The sequence below is a fragment of the Egretta garzetta genome, unplaced genomic scaffold, assembly GCF_000687185.1.
Source record: "Egretta garzetta isolate BGI_Z169 unplaced genomic scaffold, ASM68718v1 scaffold718, whole genome shotgun sequence".
Lineage (NCBI taxonomy): Eukaryota > Metazoa > Chordata > Aves > Pelecaniformes > Ardeidae > Egretta > Egretta garzetta.
The window spans coordinates 296,778-320,212 of NW_009260538.1; the positions used below are offsets into that span (position 1 = coordinate 296,778).

The 23,435-nt window shown below is 39.3% G+C and overlaps 1 protein-coding gene across 5 annotated transcripts in view; it reads right to left on the reverse strand.

Annotated features, from left to right (window-relative positions):
* The window catches only part of PRPF40A (pre-mRNA processing factor 40 homolog A), a 23,694-nt gene extending 1,346 nt beyond the window's left edge, over positions 1 to 22,348 (reverse strand). Inside the window, exons 1-24 of one of the 5 annotated variants that reach the window (XM_009644607.2) lie at positions 22,182 to 22,348; positions 19,153 to 19,233; positions 17,303 to 17,333; positions 17,051 to 17,073; positions 14,798 to 14,875; positions 14,584 to 14,694; positions 14,016 to 14,136; positions 12,706 to 12,730; positions 12,010 to 12,324; positions 10,976 to 11,084; positions 9,956 to 10,020; positions 9,148 to 9,312; positions 8,345 to 8,453; positions 6,795 to 6,945; positions 5,880 to 6,013; positions 5,365 to 5,479; positions 5,115 to 5,206; positions 4,822 to 4,938; positions 4,165 to 4,302; positions 3,429 to 3,524; positions 2,354 to 2,440; positions 2,173 to 2,269; positions 2,016 to 2,077; positions 669 to 803 (exon numbers count right to left, since the gene is read on the reverse strand). In XM_009644607.2, coding sequence (XP_009642902.1) covers positions 669 to 803; positions 2,016 to 2,077; positions 2,173 to 2,269; positions 2,354 to 2,440; positions 3,429 to 3,524; positions 4,165 to 4,302; positions 4,822 to 4,938; positions 5,115 to 5,206; positions 5,365 to 5,479; positions 5,880 to 6,013; positions 6,795 to 6,945; positions 8,345 to 8,453; positions 9,148 to 9,312; positions 9,956 to 10,020; positions 10,976 to 11,084; positions 12,010 to 12,324; positions 12,706 to 12,730; positions 14,016 to 14,136; positions 14,584 to 14,694; positions 14,798 to 14,875; positions 17,051 to 17,073; positions 17,303 to 17,333; positions 19,153 to 19,233; positions 22,182 to 22,319 — 2,595 coding nt within the window. In that variant the 5' untranslated portion in view covers positions 22,320 to 22,348. Of the gene's footprint in view, positions 1 to 668; positions 804 to 2,015; positions 2,078 to 2,172; positions 2,270 to 2,353; positions 2,441 to 3,428; positions 3,525 to 4,164; positions 4,303 to 4,821; positions 4,939 to 5,114; positions 5,219 to 5,364; positions 5,480 to 5,879; positions 6,014 to 6,794; positions 6,946 to 8,344; positions 8,454 to 9,147; positions 9,313 to 9,955; positions 10,021 to 10,975; positions 11,085 to 12,009; positions 12,325 to 12,705; positions 12,731 to 14,015; positions 14,137 to 14,583; positions 14,695 to 14,797; positions 14,900 to 17,050; positions 17,074 to 17,302; positions 17,334 to 19,152; positions 19,234 to 22,181 lie in introns of all 5 variants that reach the window. The other 4 variants (XM_035900153.1, XM_035900151.1, XM_035900152.1 and 1 more) reach the window with 4 other exon arrangements.
* Between the last annotated feature and the right edge of the window lie 1,087 nt (positions 22,349 to 23,435).

Genomic DNA, 23,435 nt, shown 5'->3' on the forward strand with positions numbered 1-23,435 from the left:
CAGGCTGAACAAGCCCAGCTCTCTCAGCCTTTCCTCGTAGGGGAGATGCTCCAGTCCCTTTATCATCCTAGTAGCTCTCCTCTGGACTCTTTCTAGGAGTTCCTCATCTTTCTTGAACTGGGGAGCCCAGAACTGGACCCAGTGCTCCAGGTGGGGTCTCACCAGGGCAGAGTAGAGGGGGAGAAGAACCTCCCTCGACCTGCTGGCCACACTCCTCTTAATACACCCCAGTATTTTGGAGTGCAGGTGCCACCCGGGCACTCGGACATTTAAGGAGCCGCACAGCTCCTCTCCTTTGAGATCAGCCTGGCCGATCGGACGAACAAGGAACAGCAGTTCAGTCGTACATACTGCTTTGCCACAGCAGGGACCAAACTTCAGTACCCTCTGTAAAATCATGCACCTCATTCGCACCAGAAGTCAACGAGCAACAATAAACAGCACTTAATCAAAGTAATTTCACACATCAATTAAAAAAAGCCACTCAATGAGGGAATAGGATCTGTACGATTAAGTCCTGCTTGAACATTTGGTGGCTTTTATCTACGTATGGCACACAAATAAAGCTTCAGCACCTTACGAGAGGTAAAGCTCACATACTGCACTACAGCATCCCACTGACACAGGAAGCCCGAAGCATCAGATAAAAAGGAAACAAGGAAGCTTACAGAATCTTTTCCAGGTCGTTTTTTAGTAGGAGATTTATGTTTTGATTCAGATCTTTGCCTAGCTCTGTCCTTCTCGCTCTCTCTCTCTCTTTCTTTCTTGTCTTTTTCTCGTTCAAGATCCGATTCTGGTGAATCCTGTGTAAATAAAGGGGGAAATATTAAGTATCTATATTAAATATATTAAATACTAATTTATAGAATAACCACACCTCAGAGAAGTCTGACTTCATTTCAGCACAGAACATACCCAACAGCCACTTAAAGCTGTTACTAATTAAGCACATCCCATCAACCACGGCAGACGTAAGTAATGCAACAACATTCCTGAAGCTATTTGAAAAGAAAAGGGGAGAGGGTTGCTCGACACAGAAGAGCTTCCGCCATTCTCGGTGCCCGCGGAGTCGGGGCGTGCTGGCTGCCACACGATACGTCTCTTCTGTACACATGCCTCCGTCGTTCCGCAAGATCTCTGGCAAGGGCCAAAGCTGGGAAACGCGTTTCTGTAACACAGCTGCTTGGCCGTACCCGACTGCATCCACGCTGCTGGGCTTCCCCTGGCCCGTTAGCCACACTGAGAGGGGTTAGGTGTCACCACCGTGCTTTTACCCCACGTTTCATCTCAGTGTTGCTAAGCTGCTGTGACCCTGTGGGTGCTGCAAGCCCTCAGCCCTAGCATCTTACTCAACGGCTAACAGTTAATATCCCCCCTCCTTGTGAACTGTCCGCTGAAGGGCACAGCGAACCGCTAAAAAAAAAAAATAAAAAAAAAAATCACAGAAGCAGAAGAATACATCAGTTTCGAAGAGTTTTGCAGCCAAGATGAGTTCAGAGACTCAGCTTCCTTCTGTACCCAGGGGAAAACACCAAAAATATTCTTTGGCCCCAGCCAACACAGAGTGAAAACTCCCCTCTTTCTGCTCTTTAGGTCCTTTTGATGCTCCAGTAGATTCGGTATCAGGGCTTCTAAGGCAACCCTGATACCCAAGCAGACAAAAGGAATGATGCTCAGCAGAAGGCAAAGATGGCTGGGATTCTTCCCAGCACTCCGTGGTAGAAGTGAACACCAAGATTTGCTGTGAAAACCAGCAAATACCAGGGTACTGGTACAGTCCTTTACATCTGCTGGCATGACTGCAGTTAACCCCCCCAGATCTAGCAGTCTTAAGTGGTTTAATATTAAGGTGTATATAACAAAGTGATTATGCTGCCAACACCCCCTCCAGGCTGATCTCACGCAGCCCCAATTACAGAGGCAGCTGGACAATTACAGATACCCAAAGAGGACTGCTGAAGCCATAAGGCGTCAGGCTGCCCATTAGCCAACCCACGAAGGTAAACTGCACTTACAGACTTATGTCTTCTCTTCTTGCTCTTTTTCTTGTGTTTTTTTGACTTCTTGTAACTTCTCTCTGCAAAGATACGGAGAAACAAAAATACATCAATAACATTACAAAGACCCAGCAATAAAACAGCAACATCAATTTAAAACCAAGCGATCTCCTACCAGATTCTGCACTGGAAGAACGCTCAGAAACTGATCTAGATTCTGAACGCTGCCTTTTCTTCTTTGAGTGGCTGTCGTCATCCTCAGACTCTGAGCCCTTGAGATACAGAACAACGTGGTTAGCAAGACGACAGCATTACAAACACAGAAGCAGATTTTCAGACCTCGTGGAACAGCTTACCGAACGAGAACGTGACCGCTTCCTGTGATGTTTTTTAGACTTTTTAGAATGTTTCTTGTTCTTTGAATGATGGTGCTGACACTCGTGCTAGAGAACAAGAGAAGGCAAGTGTTATAATCGGTCTCTGGGACACAGCGAGGAACTGTAATGATGTTTCTTATCATCCACAAGGCATCTACCGCTTGCAGTGGTTAAAAAATGAAATAAAATAAAATCAAGCATTTATTGTGTCAAAACCCATAAACAGCTACCGGTATTGCCATGTTAAAGTTGTAATCAGAAGCATTTAGAAGCAAGGAAGCATACAACTTTAGGCGTGGATGCACACAGCTTCTATTACCTGGATCCCTCTTTCAATGCTTCCCATTACAGCCCCTGCTCAAGACGGCCTAGAACACACCGCGTACCTTGCTTTGCCAAATGTCAAATTCTGAAATTAAGCCATTTAGAGTCTCTTACAAACTCTAGAAAATGACACAAAAATCCCAAAGAGCAGGTGCTGAAAAATTGGATCTCTCATTATCCAGGAAAAAACAGCACCTTACTCAGCGAGAACAACTTGTCGAAACTTCTGCAGCTTAACTCTTACTGCGGCCCCTCCAAAAGTTACGAGCGAAACTAAACCACATCATCCCTTTTGCACATCAGCAAGAAATTGGCTACAGTGGGGGAAAAAGAAAAGCTTGGCATGTTCTTGAAGTTTCAGATTTGTAGTGAGCAAAACACTGCAGAAGTTCCATCAGGTTTTGTATGAAATCACAGCAAGAATCAGTTTTTCTAAAATAAACCAGGAAATTTTGATGCTAAATTACATTTTGAAAATTCTTGTGGGAAGCAGATTGAAAGAACAACTCTGTACCAAATAATATCAAATAACTGTAATGTGCTCGAGTTCCTTACTTTCAAGACGAGGTTTTAATATCCATTACTTTTACGTAATGCACAATGCCCACTGTAACAGAGATCAGAAGAATCCTGTTAAATCCCTCTCCCTTCCCTCACAATTTAAGAGCTTATCAACTAAGAATCTTCTGTGTATATTCTCTAATCAGGAAAAAAGAAAAGTAATAATTACCTCTAGTACGTGCATGAAATCTTTAAATATTCTTTTTCTTTCAGACTCCAGAGTGATGTCTTCAAATGCTGGTTCCTTCACAAATCTATCTCTGATCTGTAAGAGAGATGGCAATGAAATACCAATATGAAATACAGCCATTCAGAAATAAAAATAATAAGACATTATTTCAGCAGTTGAAAAAGCCACTGTACTGCCACACGGCTAAACGGGTTTTATGCCAGCTTCACAAACAGAAGGGTCTTCAGTAAAACTGTAACACGTGGAGGCACGCAGACTCAGACTGGCGTTCCCTGCATACGCCACTTAAGCCACGCAAGGTTGTTAAAGCAGGCATTTTCATACAAAATACACTTTGAGAGGAAAGGTCTTTAAAGGTTACCTTACGAGAGCAAAGTTAAAGACGTAACACTAAGCAGAGTGCTTTATCTCCATTTAAATTAAGCCAGGGGCCTTTGCGTGGTTAGTTTTTTGGGCAGTGGGAGTGGGGTTTGCTTGTTTGTGTTTAGGGTTTGGTTTGGTTTGTTTTAAACTGCATTCAAACAAAAGTATCAATAGAATGAAAGTTATTCACTTCCAATTTAAAATTGTACTAAAGAAGCGACAGGACAATTGTTATGGCTCTAAGTTATATAAACAGAAACGCTAAGAGCTTAGAGAATCCAGGTTTACTTATAGAAGCATTAGCATGCAGCAGCCTGTTAAATACATTTCATAATTAAGTGACGATACGTACATCTTCCCAGACGGCGTCCAACTCAATCGGAGGAGTAGCTTGCTTCAACATACTCTTGAAGGCCGACTCTTTCCGCTTCATCTTGCGAGCTTCTTCTTTTTCCCTCTCTCTTTCCCGGGCTTCTGCCTTTTCTAGCAGCTTTATCAAACAGAATTTGCAAGATCGTTTGAAAGATATCAAAATGGAAGACTAATAATTTAGTTCAAAGCGATTTTTGGAAAGCCCAAAGACAGTTCACCTTTCTCGAGCTTTCTACTGGTCACTTGGGCGTACAGGAAAATTAACCAATTACTTATCCTTAAAGCATGCAACTGCTGTTTCTCAGAATATAAAATGGAATTAACACATAACGCAAACCAGAATAACACAAGCACACACACAAATCTCTTGTGAGAAAAGTTACATATCAATGAGAGAACATTACTTCATTCCTACCACAGAATTTCTCAGGTTGAAACGTTTATGTTTTGAATGAAGATATACCTCTGCAGTCTTTACTTGGGGAACCGGTATCATGATAAGCAACTCTAAAGCACAGCATCTCTCAAATATTATGGGAGGAGTCACATCAATGCAGTGAAAATAAATGCCAAGTCTTGTTTTTACAAGAGATTTCATATTATAATTTTTTGAACATTCCTATGCATCAATACTTACACTGTTGAAAGCCAGCTTGATATTTCCTGCATCTAAAGTAGTAGCTCTTTTAGTTGAACTGATGACCGTAACAAAATCTTCAAAAGAAGTATTCACTTCAACCACAAATCCTTTATCCTGTAAGAAAATTGCTTTCTTTGGCATCAGGTAAGTCAGGAACTCTCACATCATTGCTAATGCACATGACATTAACGCAATGTGAAATCCCATCTCCCAGTAGCAAGGAGTTCACCCGAATGATATATTTGGCATTAAAAGAAGAAACCACATAACGGAGCATTTTCCCCTCTCACCTTTAAGATATCTTTTATTATCTTCTTTTCATCATGGTAACGTGCTTTCAAGTCTTCAACATAGAACTTGAAAAGATCAAGTGCTGTTGATCCTGACGAAAAAACTAGATAAGTCAAAAGCTAGCTCTAATAAAAGAGCTGCATTTTTTTTAAACATTTAGAAAATATACAAATAACCCTGCTCTATTCTGCCCCAAACCCAAGACCTTTACCTCACTTTCTACAGGGTTGGAAGAGACAGTATTCTTACCAGGCTGACCGAGCATATTAGTGAATCTGATGTCAGAGCTTATGGTTGGGTACAACTCCATCCAGGAGGACATTGAATGTAATTGCCCATGCTCGTGCAGTTCGTCTAAAAACAGCTATAAAAAAATACAAGCAAAATGGAAATTTGCTGTCATTCATGATACTTTTACTTGCCTAACAACTGGAATGGATACTCTTGATAACTGGAATTCCATTTTTGCTAAAATGCAATTGAAAAAAAAAATATCATTTTTTACATCATCATTTCTTCCTGCCTTCCTCCACTGCTTACAATGTTCCAATCACATTTCCTTTCCACTCAAATTATTTCCTCTCACTTTCCCCAACTTCTGCGGCTTTCTGGCAAACGGATGTATTCTACAGCAAACAAAATGCGACAATGCTGATAACTGACACCTTATATGCACCCGTCAGCCTACCCCAAGAAATAAAAAAACCCACATAACTCTGTTGTGTGATTAGATATTCTAGGACAGAAAAAGAAAGTCCACCAACCTGAAAAGATTCTCTATTTTTACGCTGTCGCCTTCTTTCTCTAAGCAAACTTTTCTGTTTTTCTTCTTCCTCCTCTTTTTCCAATGCCCTGATATGCTCCTCAAAACAGATCAGTGCATCCTCCTTATCCATGTCTAGCAACAGATAACAACAGAGCGGTAAGAGTAAACCTTGGTATTTCTTTCCACTGACTGTAGAACGTTCCTCACGATGCCAATCGTTACTGTGAGTGGAAGCTTCACTGAGCACTGAAATACACGAAGATTTGTGCAGCAGCAAAAACCAACCACCCCAACCTGGATAAATTATTGTTGCAAATAGGCACAGAAGCCTTTATGGGAAAAGTATTGTGGATGAGCACTTATGCATCTCCCCACATTACCACAAATACCTTAAAAACCCAGGGCAGAGGTAAGAACACAGAGCATCTTTGTCAAACGCTTTTGCAGCTGTGTAAATGAGTATGCTGCTCTTAAAATACAGGATTAACTCATTTATAAGAAAAACATGCTCATAAAGGAAAAAACTGCCACCTGACTTTACAACTGCTTTTCTAGGACAGCAAACACAGCAGGACCTCACTCAGGCTAGCAGAAGGCAGTGCAAGTACTTGCAACACAGATCGTGTTGTCAAATAATACTTCAAATTTCAAAGGCTAACAACTACTAAGGCAATTTAATCCCCACGAAAAAGGTATCCTTTGCTTTATCATTAAGATTAACCAGTAATGATTTTTGAAGCTGACATCTGTTTTCTAGGAACCAAACATGACAGGGTCCTTTATACAGGCTGCAAAGCAGCTGTCACAGCAGCTCTGGAGCGGGCAAGAGCAAGCCATACCCACTCAGGAGTCCTTCCTGCTAAAGACAAATCCGTTCCCTCTTCCAAAAGAAGCACACAGACTTTCTACATACTCTGAAGTTCTTCATCTTCTGCAAATGTAGGATTGTCCATCAGATACTGCTGAGCCTCCGACCAAGTAGTACAGTAAGTGACATTAGCCATGTTATCTAGTATGTTCTTCAGAGCTTCCCAATTCCTCTTCCGTAACTGCTTGGCTTGTTCCTGAGGAGAAAATGCATTTTTTTTTTTGTTTTGTTGTACAGACAAAAATATATGATGCCTCAAGCTTGTTCTCTAAGAAAACACAAAATTAAGCTTTCATTCTCACGTAAAGCAACATAATGCAGTTTGGACCTACATACAGTTTTGACATACTATTATTGCTTGCATCCAGATAAAACATTTCAGTATGATTACCTCTGACTGTTCCAAATAGATGGGAAAAGCTCATGAAAAGGTGCTCATCTTTTAGAGATACTGCTAGGAAACCACCAGTACATTCAGTAAACAGTGCTGCAACAAGGTACCGTGGCCCACCATGCTGCTGAAGAGCAGCCCTAAACCAGCTGTGCTCATCACAGGCAATTCCTTCAGCAGAGCTGTTTGGATGGCCCGCCTCTTTCTGTTTGCTTTGCTTTTCTAGCACACATGGACCTTAAGTCTTGAGTCTTGCTCAAATCAATTTCAGAAATAGCCCTGCCTGTTTTCCCTTTACCCAAGGATGTTGGTGAGTGCTAGCATCACTACCAAACCACAGTGAAGATGAACTGACCAGGTACATTTAGGGCCAGATCCTCACAGTTGCTATGGTACCACTGAGTTAAAGGAAACACAGCTTTCTCTAACAAGCCCATGATAGTTTTTCAGAGCAGTTCAGAATAAAAGCCATCATATAATTTATTAAAATCATACTAAAAATTAAACACATTGCAAAATCACCAGCAACGTATTTCAATAAGAACAAAGACCTTTCAAAGAAACTGCTATTGTATCTGCCATACAGGGTCAAATCAGGGGTTCCATCTTGCCCACCAGCAGGCTGCAATGAACTAGGGGAAGATAACGAGTGATCGTGCTTCCCCAGTTTCACACAGGTAGCTTTTCAGGAAATTTTGATGTCCAAAATGTTACCCTGGAGCAGTTAGTTCCACAACGTCAGTTGTGTACTGTGCAGGAACAGAGCTTCCACTAGCTTGTTTAGGTAAAGATTCATCACATTCTGCCTGCTAAGGTTATTATACCCCTTAGGTACTGTATAATGAGAAATATAAGGAACAACCATCTCCAAATTCACATCTACAAAACCAGTCATAGTTTTGAAGAGTTCCGCCAATGCTTTTTTTCTTTGTCCCTTTCCCCCATCACATCTTTCTAAACTGAAGAGTCCCCTCTCGGCAGTGTCTCACAGCTGATAAACCTTGTTGCCCTTCCAGTCTTCTCCCTCTCCTTTGGGGAGGCTGTAACCTGACCTGTAAGCAGTATATGGTTTGCAGTAATGCAGCAACATTCTCATGTGGTTCTCCATGCCTTCCCTACAGATTCCTCCCCTTGTGTTTGCGTTTTGACTGTCCCCGAGTTACAGATAACAAGGGAAAAAAAAAGAGGTTTGAAATATAGTTACCTTCTCTTTCTTAGACAGAAAAAACAAAACATCTTCATAAATTTCAAGGCGATCACGCTCCGATATTGCATTCCAGACTTCCATCTCCCCAAACATTTGTTCAGCTTTTCTGTACAAAACAAAGAACAAGCATACAATCATTTCTTGGTCAACACTGACTTGAATTGAACCACTGGCTTACAGTAGCATTAAATGAACTCTGTTGGAAGTAGTAATGCTTTTGTATGAATCTCCCCAGTTTTCTGCCTTGGGCAACTTTTTCTGTGACAGCTTTATATCTCTTACAAAGGAAACAGTTAAAAACTAAAGCTAAAGCTGATGCCACTATACGCTCCTCTCCATATAAGTGCAAGTTCACCTGCAGTGCATTACATCAGTATTTTTATCCAAGGGCTAGCACACGTTCAGCCCACTGTTCTAGCAAACATTGTAGGAAAACAGACGTGAAATTTTCAGTGACAGTCCTATTAGCTATACCTCCCTTTGGGCATGAACCTCCATGAACAAGCTATCAGAACTACTTTGTTCTTAATGGCAGAACTAATACAAAACTCCTCTCAGTGTTATCTTATATTTCTACTTATTAGAAGCTAAAATCATTATCAGCAGCACACCACTCATTTAAGTTGGGTTTTTTTGCCTGGATCTCTGAAAATATTTGTGTTCCAATAAAATTTTAGTTAGAGAATTTTCCAGGCTGAGCGCATACAAAGGTTAGCATTCACCAAGAGCAAGCCAGCAAGATTTGATCATTAACGTGGCAAGCTAGCGAAGGCTGGAACTTCATTCAAGATCAGTCTTACTTGTATCTTGTTGTGGATGTCATCTTCTCATGGTTCTCAAGAAAACGCTGGAAGGATTCTTTAGCTTCTTTGTACTTTGATCTTGCTTCTTCTTTCTCTTCTTTTTCTGTCTGAACTTTGTAAGCATTGAAGGCTTGCTTTTTTTCACTTAATTTTGCCAAAGCACTTCATATCAAAGAAAAAGAAAACAACATCAATTATATAAAAGGGAATTAAATTAGAAAAACAAAACCAAACAGCCAAAAGGTAACAGATTTGAATAATCCAGATTTTTGAGACAAAATGAAATATAATCTAAATGGCCAGTCATCACACACTGTCTCTCCCCCCAGGATTATCAAAGATAATTTCAGAAAAGCAATAAAAACAAGGACTTACTAATAACAGCAGTTACTAATAAAACACAAGCTGCTATCATGATTTCAGGTTGTGTTTACACATTTCACGTTACAATACTATTTTTATCATGGATATCAACCACTTTTCTGCCAATGTTTATAGCAGCCACCCATTTAAAAATGCCACCCTACAAAGTCTTCATCTCTGTCATTGTAAATGCATGTTTTTATTCCCAAGAAAATCATTCAAAGAGCATAAAATACAGTAACTGCCACATCTTTTCCAAATGAAGAATTAAGCCTAGGACTTGCATTTCTTTATGTAGTAAAGGAAAAAAGTTCCCTGACAATGGTACACGTTCACAAATGCACAAGCATCTATTAAAACAATCAAAAGTTACCCCAGCAAAGTCAAACTACCTAAAATAGTATTTGTGTTGAAATGGAATGAGGAAAGAGTCAAGCAGTACCTGTATCTGGGATCATTAATGATCATTTTCATAGCTTGCTCCCAAGAAGCATTGGATGGTACTCGCTGTGAAGACATTAAAATCATTAATTAGATATGGAACCACCCAACAATGACAGATTCCTTAAAAAATAGCCCTAAAAAAAAAAAAAAAAAAAAAGCACTCCACTTTCAAGGTTAAGACACCATTCTTTGTCACAATTTTTTTTTTTAACTTTATTAACAGTTAACATGGAAAAAACCAATGTACTTTGGGGATTATTGCTATTTCTACAATAAATTCTTCTGGAAGTTTGTCTACTATGCAACTATGTTGCCTCACTAGACAAAACACAAACAGATGCCTGTATACTCTGAAAGAAAACCAAAGCCAGTCTCATTTTACTCCCATTTCATCTCCATCTTTAAAACAAAGATAAAAAATGGAGGGCTCAGACTACGAGGCAACATTTTTATTAGAAATGTACTTCACCATCAGACAAAAATATTGGCAATGATAATTTCCACAACACTTAAATACAGTTTTAGAATTACTAGTTCATAGGGGGAAAAAAAAAAAAGTGTCTTTAAATCATACTGGCTTATGGAAACGCAGCAAACTAAATCTATCAGTTCCTCCTTTTTCTGTATGGACCTCTACACTGCCTCTCTCTGAAGCACCTAATGAAGCTGTCTGTCAAATCACTCACTGTTCCAGTTTGAATTTTGAACAAAGACCAGTTTGCATTACAGCGTGGGGATCATGTAAAAGGATGAAAATAAAAAAAAAGAAAAAAAAAAGAACTGAGAACCCTGATGAAAACTCAACACCTCCCCATTCACCCAAAGAGCTGAAAAAAAGTTTAAACTGTGTATTGTTTTCACTGTAGCGTTCTTTTCCCTCATTTCTTTTCTAGTACAAAAGTCCTCTTCCACCGCAGTGAGAAATTCTTCACAAAAAAAAAAAAAAAAAGTCTAGCAATTTCTGGCAAATGCTGGTTTTGCAGGTCAATGAAGCATGAAGAAGAGTTGACTGAAATACCTTTTCTTTTAACAGTTCTTTAAATGCTTGCTTTGCTTCTTCCTTTGTGTTCCACGTATAGGTTTTTTTAACTGGTTGGGCATCGTCGTCCTCTTTCTTTGAAGCAGCACTATATATGAAAATCAATAATTTTATTACTTAAGCATTTTTTTTTCCAAGTTAGAGCCACCGAACACTCATAAACCACCATAATCAGATAGAATGAGCTTTTTTCAAATAGTAACTCAAAGCAAAATAGTAACACTGCACTTGATAAACACCACGATTTGTACAAGACTTTTCCTTACAGACACCATACACAACTGATCAAAAAAAGCAAACTAAAAGTATTATCACTGATGCAACTGGCTACCTGCTCAAGTTATCTATAAATGATTCATAAAAACGTAATGCTGAAATTTAGCAGGAGTATTTATATATATATACACATATAAAAATATAAAGGGGAGTGCCTAAAAGCCATGCCTCTTGCCCATAATTAACTCCTGATGCCCGTAATTATCTCCTGATGCCCGTAATCCCCCATAGAGTGTTTCTTTTTTGCTTGAATGATAAAAATCATAAACTGTAATTCTCCGCATAATCAATTCTCCATTATTAGAAAACAAAGGATCTCCTTTCCGGTGGAACAGATAAAGATCTATTTAGTATTGCATTTTCTTCTAATGATAGCCAATTGCACACTTCTATGGAAGAGGAAACATACAGGGTGAGTATATAATGTTGCCCTGGGAAACTTACAGCTATCGAAAAATTAATGAAATCTTCAAGCCACTAATGTTCTCTGTAGGGTTTAAGAGCTTTGGGAGAGGGCTGGCAAGAGGAAGGCATTAATTTTTCTGAAAATAGATTTAATACTTCTTCCTAGCTTTCTTACTCATTATTCTTCTCTGCTGCCATTGAGTCATGCTCAGTTTCACTGAAGAAACAGCTAACTAACTGTCAAAGGAGCCTGGCCACCTACAATTGAAGATAAACCAGATCCTAGAAGAAATACAGAGCTGCAAAGCCACATGCTTCGTAATTTCACTTACTCTGCAGAAGCCTCCTGCTTGGAAGAGTCGTCTGCTGCATTAGCTGCAGTTTCTCCGCTCTGTTCCTGCGCAGCAGCTGCAGAAGTTGCTTGTCCCTGTTCCTCAGCTGTGGCTGTGCCACTGCTCTCATTTTCTGCCGCAGAAGCAGCTGTGGCAGATTCTGCTTCAGAGGCTGCTGTTGCTGCAGAAGTAGCAGTGGTGGTTGTAACAGCTGCAGCTGTGTCAGCAGCAGTTGTGGCTGTGGTGGTTGTGTTTGTCGCTTCTGCTGCAGCAGCTGGGGCAGATGTTGTTGGAGTTGATTCTTCAAGCTTTGTGCTGTAGGTATCAAAAACCAGGAACAGTCACATACAAGCATGGGACAACTTAATGGTTTAGGGAAACTTGTAGTTTAAGTAAGTCAATAAAGTATGAAAAGAGAGGTTTAGGTCCAGTTACAAAGATTGTATCTCAGAAGAACACAGAACAATCTTAGCTCAGAGAAAGGAAATGCTTTACTGAAACTGTGCATCTGTGTAGATCAATCATTTCCATTAAAAAGAAATCTAGAATATATTATTTGAGGTTTTATACAGTAAGCCACTATTTGGAATGAAAAGCTGCAAGAAGAATCTTTTAAGATTCAAGGACTAGACTCCATTTTTAAGAAATAATAGGCAGCCTAATGTAAAAAACACTAGCATACCATTAAAAACATACCTGTTTTCTTCAGCTTTAATCATTGCTAGAGGAAAAAGGGGAAAAAACAATCAAAATATAGCTTCAAAAATACTTTCTACATGCATGGTAAAAAGTTACGGTTAACATGATTTAATAAAAGCACAGCTTTAAATACTTATGTTACCATCAATAATGTTAATATCTGTGCCCTTTAAAGACTGACATCAATTCAGACTAAAATAGAATTTAGAAATTCCATTAAATAAAGATTACAGTATATATAAAAAGCAACTTCTTGGTTTAAAGTAATTATTTCATCTTTTTTATAAAACTAAAGAACAGATAAAGTCAGGTTTACTGAAACAGATCTCTCCTTCTATTTTAAGTCACTGATGCTTATTCTTCCTAGCACTTTTTAAAATGCTCATTTCTTACCCCAGTTGATTTTGTAGATCTTTCATCAAGATCTTATTTCCCTTACAATACCAAACAAAACCGTGCTAAAAGTGAAAAACAGGAGCACAGCATCACACGATGTTTGTACAAAAGGGGACACTGCCCCTATAGTACAGAAGGGCATTAAAAAAAATGCTAGTATTTTTGCCACATCATAGTTTATCAGAATAATTTTTGTAAAAAATTAAAAGCAAATCAATACTGAAGCAAATCCTTACACAATTTTGGCTTTCAGCAGACAGCCAGCACTATGGTTTTGAGTATAAAATACATTACTGTTTTCAAAATTCTTCCCAGACACCGAAACGAAGTGCAATTCTGACTCAATTATAAGCTATACTGTATTACAGAAGTCCAGCACCCTTTTACCCTCGTTTCCTAAGCGAGGATTAGTACAGTCACCCCTCTGCCTCTCGTCTTCCGCCATCAGTCTAAACCCCTTCACAAATCCTACTAAGTTCCTACAGGTTTCCAAAGGATTGGTGGCTAAGCAAGAGTCAAATCCAACACTAGCCCTAAGATGAAGAAAGGCTTGAAGCATTAGCTAGTGCTAACGCAGAGTGCACACACAGCCCTGCACAAGGCACAGACTGTTACCTCCCCATTCAGTTCCCGTTCAGGGACACGAGGGGGAGCTGAAGCTGCTGCCACATAAATAGGGAAGAATAAGGGTGTACTGGCAAAAGGGATGGTGGTGAGGACACAGGGGACAAGAGCGCTCCACAGAAATCTCAGACTGCGTTAACTCTACTACGTACAGCTTCTTTCAGTAGAATTCCTTTCTACCAGAAGTCTGATGGCTATGCTTTGATACCAAATTTTGGCCAGAAGTCACGCATGTACACAGCCTGCAAGTCACTACCACCCTCCGTATTCAATTTTGTTAACATTACCTTCAAGATCCTCAAGCTCTTTAGGTTTTGCCCAGCGTGATTCCTTTGTTTGGGAATTGTAATAGTAGGGCTTTCCAGAATCAGATTTATACTCTTTCCAGGGACACTTAGACAACAATTGCTAATGGACAGAAAACAGAAACATAATATCAAACTTACAGCAGTGTTTTAAAACTAAAAGAATAGCTAGAAGTGAGCTACAAACACTACACCAAGAAATAACTGAAGGATCAATGAATACAAAGCGTATACTTTCCAAGGAATATCCTCCCTAGCGATAAACACATTACTTACCTAAATATTGAAGACTGCCATCTTATTAATAAGGAAAATTTATCTAAAAATTGAGGAAAACTGTTGAGAGTTTTGTCCATTTTGCAGCCTCAAGTTCTACCAACATAAGGAGTGCGATTGAAGCACTTTTGCAACATTTCTTATTTGAAGAGTTTGCTCATATTGGAAAACAATCTATCGGCACAGCTATCCTCCGGCACAATAGTTAACTAGTCAATTCCTGCGTTCACACAAACTCACACAGCACAGTAATCTTCACCTGAACTTAATTTACCTCAGCAGGTGTTTTGAGATCATCTGGCTTCTCCCACGTGGACTGCTTTGTTTCAGTATTGTAGTAATATGTTCTTCCATCAGGTGATTTGTGTTCAGTCCACGTGGATTTCTAGGAAAAATAAAAGATTACCATTAACGATGAACAATAACTGCTGACTGAGATGCCATCAAGAGCCACTAAAAAGTTAAATACAAGTGGAAAGCAGATAAACCTGTTTAGAGTGCTCTTCGTTAACAGAACTGTTGGTTGTGGCAGTTTGCTGGGCTGCACAAACTACGGGATGCGTTGTCTGAGGGCGAAACAAAACAGAGCTCTGAAAAGACATTCTGGTTAATATTTGTTTTTCATTTGAGTGTGTATATTAAATATACTAAGTAATTCAGCAGCAAAGACAGCAAGCCAAAATCTAAGCACATTTAAGTCAGTATTGTTTTCAAGAAACTCCTTCTTTGTGACAAGAGCTATTAAGAGTCTCTCACACCCCCTTCCCATTCAGCAGTCCAAGGCAGCGCAATTACCATCAGAAAAGAAGAAAGTGAACGTGATCAGACCCTAACACCTTCAAGTGAAAGTCCCAGAAGCACACCGTGATTCCAAAACTAAGAAAAATCTGCTTCAAGGGCATTCTGACTTCAAGAGTTTAGAGTGAACTCTGGAGTACCTTCCTACTGCTTTTCATCGACAGCTTACAGAAACTCCCTGAAATCAGGACTGGCAGAATACAGCTTTAGCCATCTACTCTGTTTCAATTACTGAATGTGGCTGAGGAGAAAAAACTTCCCTTATAGGTCCAACTACCTTGTTCAATTACACAGAATGCAGATCTCATAGAAATAAAAGGGCAACTGATATTCCCCGATATTTAATAATTAAGCTAGGTACAAGGTCCCCAAATTTTGAAGCAAGAACAAAAAAACCCAAAAAAACCTTACAATGGGGTATCTTTGAGGCCAAATGACTATTTTTACTGATTCCACCTCTTGGTTCTCTAGCCAAACTATTTTCTTCATCATCTTAAAAACTAAAGGTACATGTCTGGGATATCTTCTACAGAAGTAATTTAATACGTACAAAATTTTAAGTAGAAATCTGATAGTGACTGAAAGTTATTCATGGTCACTCAAGGTGCCATGAAAGACAAATTTAAAATTTGAGCTTACTTCCAGATGACCTGCCTACCTCAATACAAAGTTACATGAATTCATGATTCAAAAGTTTCAATGTTGAGATATACAGCACCAGTTCTGTTCCATCAGCGATTTCCCAGCTGACAGAAAGGTGGAAGAGTACTGAAAAATTACCTAATGTAGTAAATTTGGCCTGCAAGCCACCTTCCTGTTTACAAGTTCAACCTATGTTAAATCACCTTCCATGCAACCTACCCAATATTTATTCCTATTTATGTTACTGAATTATGCTATGTTCCCACAAACATGGAAGGAGACACTAACAAAAGCAAATTTCAATTAATGTCAAGACTTCAGCAGGGGAGAAGTTAAGCTAATTTACCAAGAAGCAGCAAAACTGTGGTGATATTCTTTTGACGTTAGTGCTTTATACTCTTCAAAACCCATAGCAATGTTTTAAAAATTATTCTAGGTAACTGTAGAGGCGATTCTGTTTTTATTGTTCAAGTGTTTAGTAACAAAAAAACTCTCAGTCAGCTGACAATGCTAATAAGGGTTCCAATAAATCACACGGGACTGAACGATACCAGAACCTTGACCTGGCTTTTCCTGCTAAGCCCAGCTGTGTGAAGCACCAGCAAGGCAGACTTAATCATTGCCTACTAATTCTGCTATACACATTAGAACTGCCAAAGCAAAATATTCATTAATACATTACAGGCAAAAAGTTACCCAAGCAGAAGTAAAATAAAAAAATCTCTTTATAAACTGGTCACTGACATGGCAGGACAAAAGAAAAAAAAAAAAAAGAGGAAAAATAAAGAAAGAACAACCTTCTATCTTCTTCAGGGCAAATAAAATCCCAGCTTTACCCTGAGTAACTATCTAGCCTGACGCTTGCAAAGATTTAAATCTGAAAACAGTCGGCTTTAAAGTAACATAGGTACCTGGGCTACAAGTCACTTGCTGCTCAAGTAGGGCAAAAAGACCTAAAACCACCACAAGAAACACCTCATATTGCTGTCTAGTCTTCTACATACTAGAAGAAGTAGAAATACAGCAGAAACGCACACCTGCTTTAGTTCAAGCTGAAATGTCTTTAAATAACAAAATACTACATTCACACAAAAAGATCATGAAAACCTTGTGTAACTGACAAATAAGAAATACATTTGGAGCTATTAGTTTCAACATTAGTTACAGACTGACAGTTAAGTAAGCAAAGAAGCTCCATATAAGAAAAGTAAGATACAAGGTTTTCTTTTAAAGCTGCAAAGCCATGTATGCACACCACCACACCGCTATTACAAACTTCCAGAATTTTGGTTTTCACTTACCTGAGTTCCAGGAGGTGTTACACCTAAAAAAATAAAATTTAAAAAAAAATTTAAAAAGGGTCTGGACACTTTATTTTTCTATAAAGGCTCTAACTAATCAGTGTTTGAAAGAAAAAAGGGTTTTCTCGGAATCAATGAGGATGTCAGTTACTGAAATGATAAATCACACTTTACAGGAAGTGTAATTTTTTTTTTAATACTTCACCTAATTTTGGTGATATATTTTGAAATGGTAATAAATTGTTTACTTACCTACTTGTGCATCCATACTGTTCACCCCTGGCTGTAGAAACAATCAACAGACATTTAAGTATTGAGTGCAACTGTAATTAAATCATCAATAAATACAGTACATAACCAAGCAAGTGCTTAAATACTACCTTAAATATGGATTCCTAGCTTCCCATCGCCCACTTAATTACTCCTGCTCCTTAAATAAGCAAGTAGGAACATCAAGCTACTTGTCAGAAAGGCGATATATACAATAAACTACACCGGGGGTCCCTTGCCATCCTTCCAACGCACATCTTCATCTCCCAAATGAGTAGGTTGGGAGGAAAAAAAAACCCAAGAGATTCTGAGTTTCTGCTGGAGTAGCTTAGTAGGCTTCTGTTATAATTATGTGGCATAGGCCTTTGAACATATTAAGTGTTGAATTTGTTGCATTCGTAAAACTGCTTGCAAATAACCAGAGCTCTTACAGATACCCTTTTTGAAATTCTTTCAAACCAAGGAAAAAGATCAAGAGAATTAAAACAGTTTTCCCAATTTATTTCTTATTCTGTAAGAAAAATTATAGCTTGCAGGTTTATCTTTTGCTAGGGTTTATCTTTCAGCTCTCTTCTACAAACCTTATTAACAAAAAACTCCTCAAGTAAAAAAAGTAACATTTGTTAAAAAGAGATATTTGATCAATTATGTTTGATATTATCCGACAGGACTAAACCAAGTGAATCATCAATGAAATGTAGGCCTATAAAGTGCATTCTGTATATTAAAAAAATCTCAGCTACTCTGTGCGCATGCACGTCTATGAGCTAAGTACTGTCAGTTAAGCAAGGCCATAGTTAAATTTGTGCCTCCAGTAGTGACCGCTTCTGACGCGTTTCTTTTCTTGTGCCTGTTTTCTTTTCCAAATTCCAGTCTAACTTGCTGTGTATTGTAAGAGCACTAACCTAACCAAAATAATAATTTCTAGGAATTACACTGGTCCTAACCAACTTTCTGGAAGTAAACACTTCTGTAGATCACAGAATAGTGAACCTGCAGAGGAGCAGTTTAGAAAGATCACCATGCTTGGATAAAACAGCCAAGACCAAAGAGCCCTGTCATCAGTATAAACCACCCAGTTGGCCTCAATGAGCTTTGGATTACATTTTACACTTGGAGAAGGTATTTCCTATCAGACAGCCAGAATTGTAACAAGCCAATAATCTCACAAAGTTTACCAAGCAAATCATCAGGGCTGCAAAGGAAGTCACAATTTTTTTTTTACGCATCTAGAAATTATTTTGAATTGGGAAATCGTAAAATCGTTCTTTTATTTCTGAAACACTTTCCAGGCTGTGGTGCACGTGCGATAGCAGAGAGGTCCATGAACGCTGCCACGGCAGACAAATGCCTTCTCATACATATGCACAAAGGCAGGAGCTCCTGCTATCGCTGCCAAGGTTAAGGGCAAAATGAAAAGCTGGAGCCCTCTGCCATGCTACTTTGCCTCCTAAATACCGCATTTGCACGACTTAATTCAATCAAAATTTATTCCTAACCCTGTATTAGAAAACCAAATGATCTGCCAAGCTACACGCAGGTGAGGGACAAGGGAGGTGGCCAGTGGTGCAGAAAGCACTATGGGAACCAGAATCCAGACAGAAAAAGAAAAAAAGGGAAAAGCAGACACAGAAAAGAGTTTAAAGACTAATGAAAATCCACAGGACACCAAGTATCGCTAGGTCTGCTTCTCACTGAAATCTTATTTTTTATAATAATTCAAGAGTGAGATAAAGCTTAGCAATTAGCAATACCTTCTTCATAATGCAATTCAAGAAAACAAAGGCATACCCATCCAGTTTTAAAACCCAGAAAAGTTAAGTTAAACTCACCGGAACTGTAGGCTGCATAGCAGCTTGAGACATGTGAGACATCATCATTCCAGGCATTACTGACTGCATCATTCCAGGCATCTACAATTAAACAGTATTTCAGATACATTTGATGATGTTTTAAATATAAAATATGAGGATTCTTTTATTTTTATTTAAAAACAATGATCTGGTACTAGTTTTTAATTAAAAAAAAAAAAAGCCCCTTTTAAGCACTTGGCAACAAAAAGTAAGATAGGTTTGTAGAATTCTGATTCCTTTCATTTTACACTTCTACAAAATTGACATTAGGAATAATGTGTCTACAGTATTCTAAAGTCCAGTATGAAATATTAATAAGACAACCATTTAAACTATGAAAGAACAACCACAAATGATAAGATGTGTTTTCTGTTAACAAGTTATTACTGAAATCCCAAGTTAAAGCAGGAGAAATAAAGGCTGGGAAAGATTTCTGCAAAATTCCAAGGCCACACGGAACAAACTAAACAAAGGAAAGGTAAACTCAGAGCCTCAGGTTAGTTCTGCTCACATTTTTTGACAACTTTCAACCTGTCTCCCTTTCCTCTTACCTCACAAATAGGAAGAAACGCGTTACAGGGAGACTAGAAGAATGCATTTCTGCAAACAACTTCCAAGATGAAGACAGCTATTAAATTTAAACATCAAAGCTCTAAAACAATTCTGAACTCTTCTTTTTAAAGGTCTGGAAAAAAAAAACCTTAATATAAACATGCAATATTAAGCCATGTAACAGCGTGAACTTGGTAATGGGAACAACACCACACCACAAAAATGAAAAGTCTGAGTCTAGACTTGTATCTGAGTATGTTGGGTGGTCCGATAAGACCAAAAAAACCCACAGAACTACTATTCAGATAACCTAGCTTTTGCTCAAATATTTATGCTTACAGTCTCAAAGGGATGGCTAGGCAGAAGTTATGCACCATTGATGTGATGCACTGAAAAGACATCAAAAATGCTACTGAAAAAGTGTTTTAATACCTTGCATGTTTCCCATTATTTTTGCTGATCCTGGCTTTTAAGAACTAACAAGCCATAAAAGAGTGGCAAAATATATAATTTAGGTCATTACGAACGTGAACTTTTGGCCACTCATCCCAAACAGGTCTTGAGAAGTCAACCCCTTTCAACCTCTCAGTTCGGCCCCTTTTACCTTTCTTGTCCTTGGCAGGTTGGCCAAGTGACCCCATCCCCCTGTATCTTCAGGGAGCATCAGGTTACCACTCTCCTCATCTTGTGCAGAGAGAGAGATATATGGTAGGGCTACTGCTCCACCCTCAATCCACAAGGTTTTCTTGGGAGGGTGAGGGAGGAAGGAAAGACTGGAAGGCGGCCCCCTCCTATTCCTCGCCATCCTGTAGAAGCAGGAGAAGAAAGCACTCTTGTCCCACCACTACTTGTGACTAAGCGGGCTCTGAGGATGTGAAACTTCTTAAAAGCCCTGGCTCAGGTCCTGAAGAATCCCTGCGCACTGCTTGGTTTCTGCGTAACAATAACCCAAAGTCAGCAAAGGAAAAAAAATTGGGAAGGAGAGTGAATTATTTTCCAAAAGACCCTTCTCTGAATGATGCTGACAGGAGGCCGTTGCTATTCCCTCTGCAAAGTATCTGTCCTACAGGGGTTCACCTCTGAAAGGAGAAAACAAGCTATCCCATCCTGCAAAGCCTCACAAGTAAACCTCTGATATCTGCTGGAAGAAAAAGCTTATCCTTCAAGGAAACAAGCCAATGTGAGCTGACACTTCCAGCACAATAGTTCTGGTGTGAGAATATCACCGTCATGTCCCATCCTTAAGGTGTAGGGTAACCGAGCCTCTAATCTCCTCTCTGCCATGTCAGTTATACTTAGCTTTTTACTCCACATCTACCAAAAAGTCCCGAGTTCTCTATATTGCTCACTAAAATATTAAAGACTGAAATATTCAATACATGAGAGTGAGAATAGTGGAACAGAAGCTGTGAAAGAGCTGTTGAGTAGAGGAATAAAACAGAACTATTTAAGTTTCTAATGAACACACACAAAACCTCACGCTATTGGCCATCATGCTAATGGTCAAATCCTCCCCATCTTTTAAAACTGCAGTATTACACAGGCTAAAAACCCAACCAACCAAACCCCACACATGCCCTATCTAAGGTACTGTGAACGAACATGCTGAGTTGCCAGCATGACTTTGTGGGCTCTTCTCAAAGGGCTTTCATCTTTCTTGCCATCCTCTGTCTGCTCTGGTCCAGTTGATGACACTCAGTTTCTACTTCCGCAAACCACCATCACAAGCAGTATCACTACAACATTTATTACAACCAGAAAGAAAATTGCTTCTTTTAGAAGTTCAGAATTTAATGAGAAACCACAAAGGAAAGGATCTTTGATTATTGAAAAGCTTTAAATATGCAAAAAGCACAGATGCGATTCTGGCTACTCTACCTGTCAACCCAGGTTCAGGCCTAGCAATGCGAATGGCCAAGTTTATTTTTCAATCACATGGGACTAGCAACAACTGTATATACACAGAATTATAAATCACTCCCTAGAATTCAAGAAGGAGTTCTGCAAAAATTCAGAACGTAATTATTTCTTTCCTTGCACCTCCCTTTAATTTTCATCTGTGTAGACGTATGAGCTAGCCAAGAATTAAAGAAAAGGGAAGTTCTCTAACACTGCTACCTCTGAAAAGAGCCACTACTTCATGTCTCCAGTATGTATTAGTATGACAACCTCACTTCTTCAAAGTCTAAAGAAAACTACCAAAATGCTTTAATTAAAAACAAAATTACAGATTAATACATACGGCTATTTACAATTAAAGCCACACATGAGATGCATCAATTACCTGTTACAAATGAGAAGAATTTCTGTACAGGTAGGAACGTGGCATAAAATAGCCCGAGTTATTCACCTCACCATGAGCAAGCTTCTGTATGAGACTTACCTACCTCAGGGATTACCCGACATCATTATGGGAAGAAAGAAAAAAATAAATAAATCTTGTGAGACTGCCTTACCTGCCCCATTGGCGGTCCTCCCATGGGGGGCATCATCTGAGGCATCATACCGTGTGGAACTGGCGGCATGTTTGGTGGTCTCTGACCCATGGGGTGCATTCCCATGGGAGGATAATGTGGCATGCCTGGGTGTCCCATCTGAAAGAGAGCAACAAATGAGAACAATCAGCACGAAGCCAACAACCCCAAACCCCACAAAAGCATTAATAACAAAGAGATGCTGAACGGAAAATAGTTTGGGTAATTTTAGATGGATACTGCAAAGCAGCAAGCAAGATCAGTCGCTCTTCCAGGTCCTCTAGAGCCAGAGTTAATCACAATTAACAAACTCCTTTAAAATTTCAAAACCAACATGCAAATGAAAAAAAACAAACCCCTCCATAATCTTTCCTCTTACAGTTCGTCAGAGGAAAACATACTAAATTTAGGAAGGCAACTATTTCTGCGTGCTCTTCCAAGCAATGACAAATAACACAAGTAACCCTAGGGCACAAAAGCCAATCAGGGACACACAATACCACTCCTGATATCCAAGTCTGAAACAGCTTCTACGCCGACTACCATCCCTGTCTCCCTATTTTCCTAAAAACCTGAATTCTGTTGCTATTCTAGTACTCGGTATAGTCACACTGCTAGTCCAAAAATGGATCTGGACATTTTTTCCTATTTTTTTAATTACCAAAACACATTTAGACCTTTCTATTCTAGTCCGAAGCAGCAGCTCTAAGAGTCACTTAGGATAAACGCTGGAAAGCATTTTACTTTGAAGAACACATAACAAACATACACATAAGTGCACTAGTTTATTAATATGAGAACTACTCTTGAACAAAGCATCATTTTAGAAGGGTCCTTTGCAGAAAAAAAACAAGTAACACTTCTTTTTGATAGGTTTAAAACCAATTTTTCCAGGGTTTGGGGTTTTTTTGTACCAGAAGACTCCCTAAAGCTGGGAGCGGGTGGTTCACACAGAGACATCGCAAACAAACTCGAAAGGTTTGAAACTTCTGAAGGCCAAGGCCTGACCCCCCCGCCACATCCTTGAGTCTCACCAGACAGTGACAGCTTGCCCGGTCACCGAGTCTCAGACACTGTCCAAAGAACTCGGGGCAGAACAACAGCGTTTTCTCAAAACCTCCTCAGCCCCTCCAAGCGTAACCGCCTTTTCTTTCGCTTTCCGAGGGACCTGACAACCAAGGGGCCGTTTGTCGCCCACCGGTCGCTCTGGCCGGGGGCTCTTCGGGCGGGAACGGC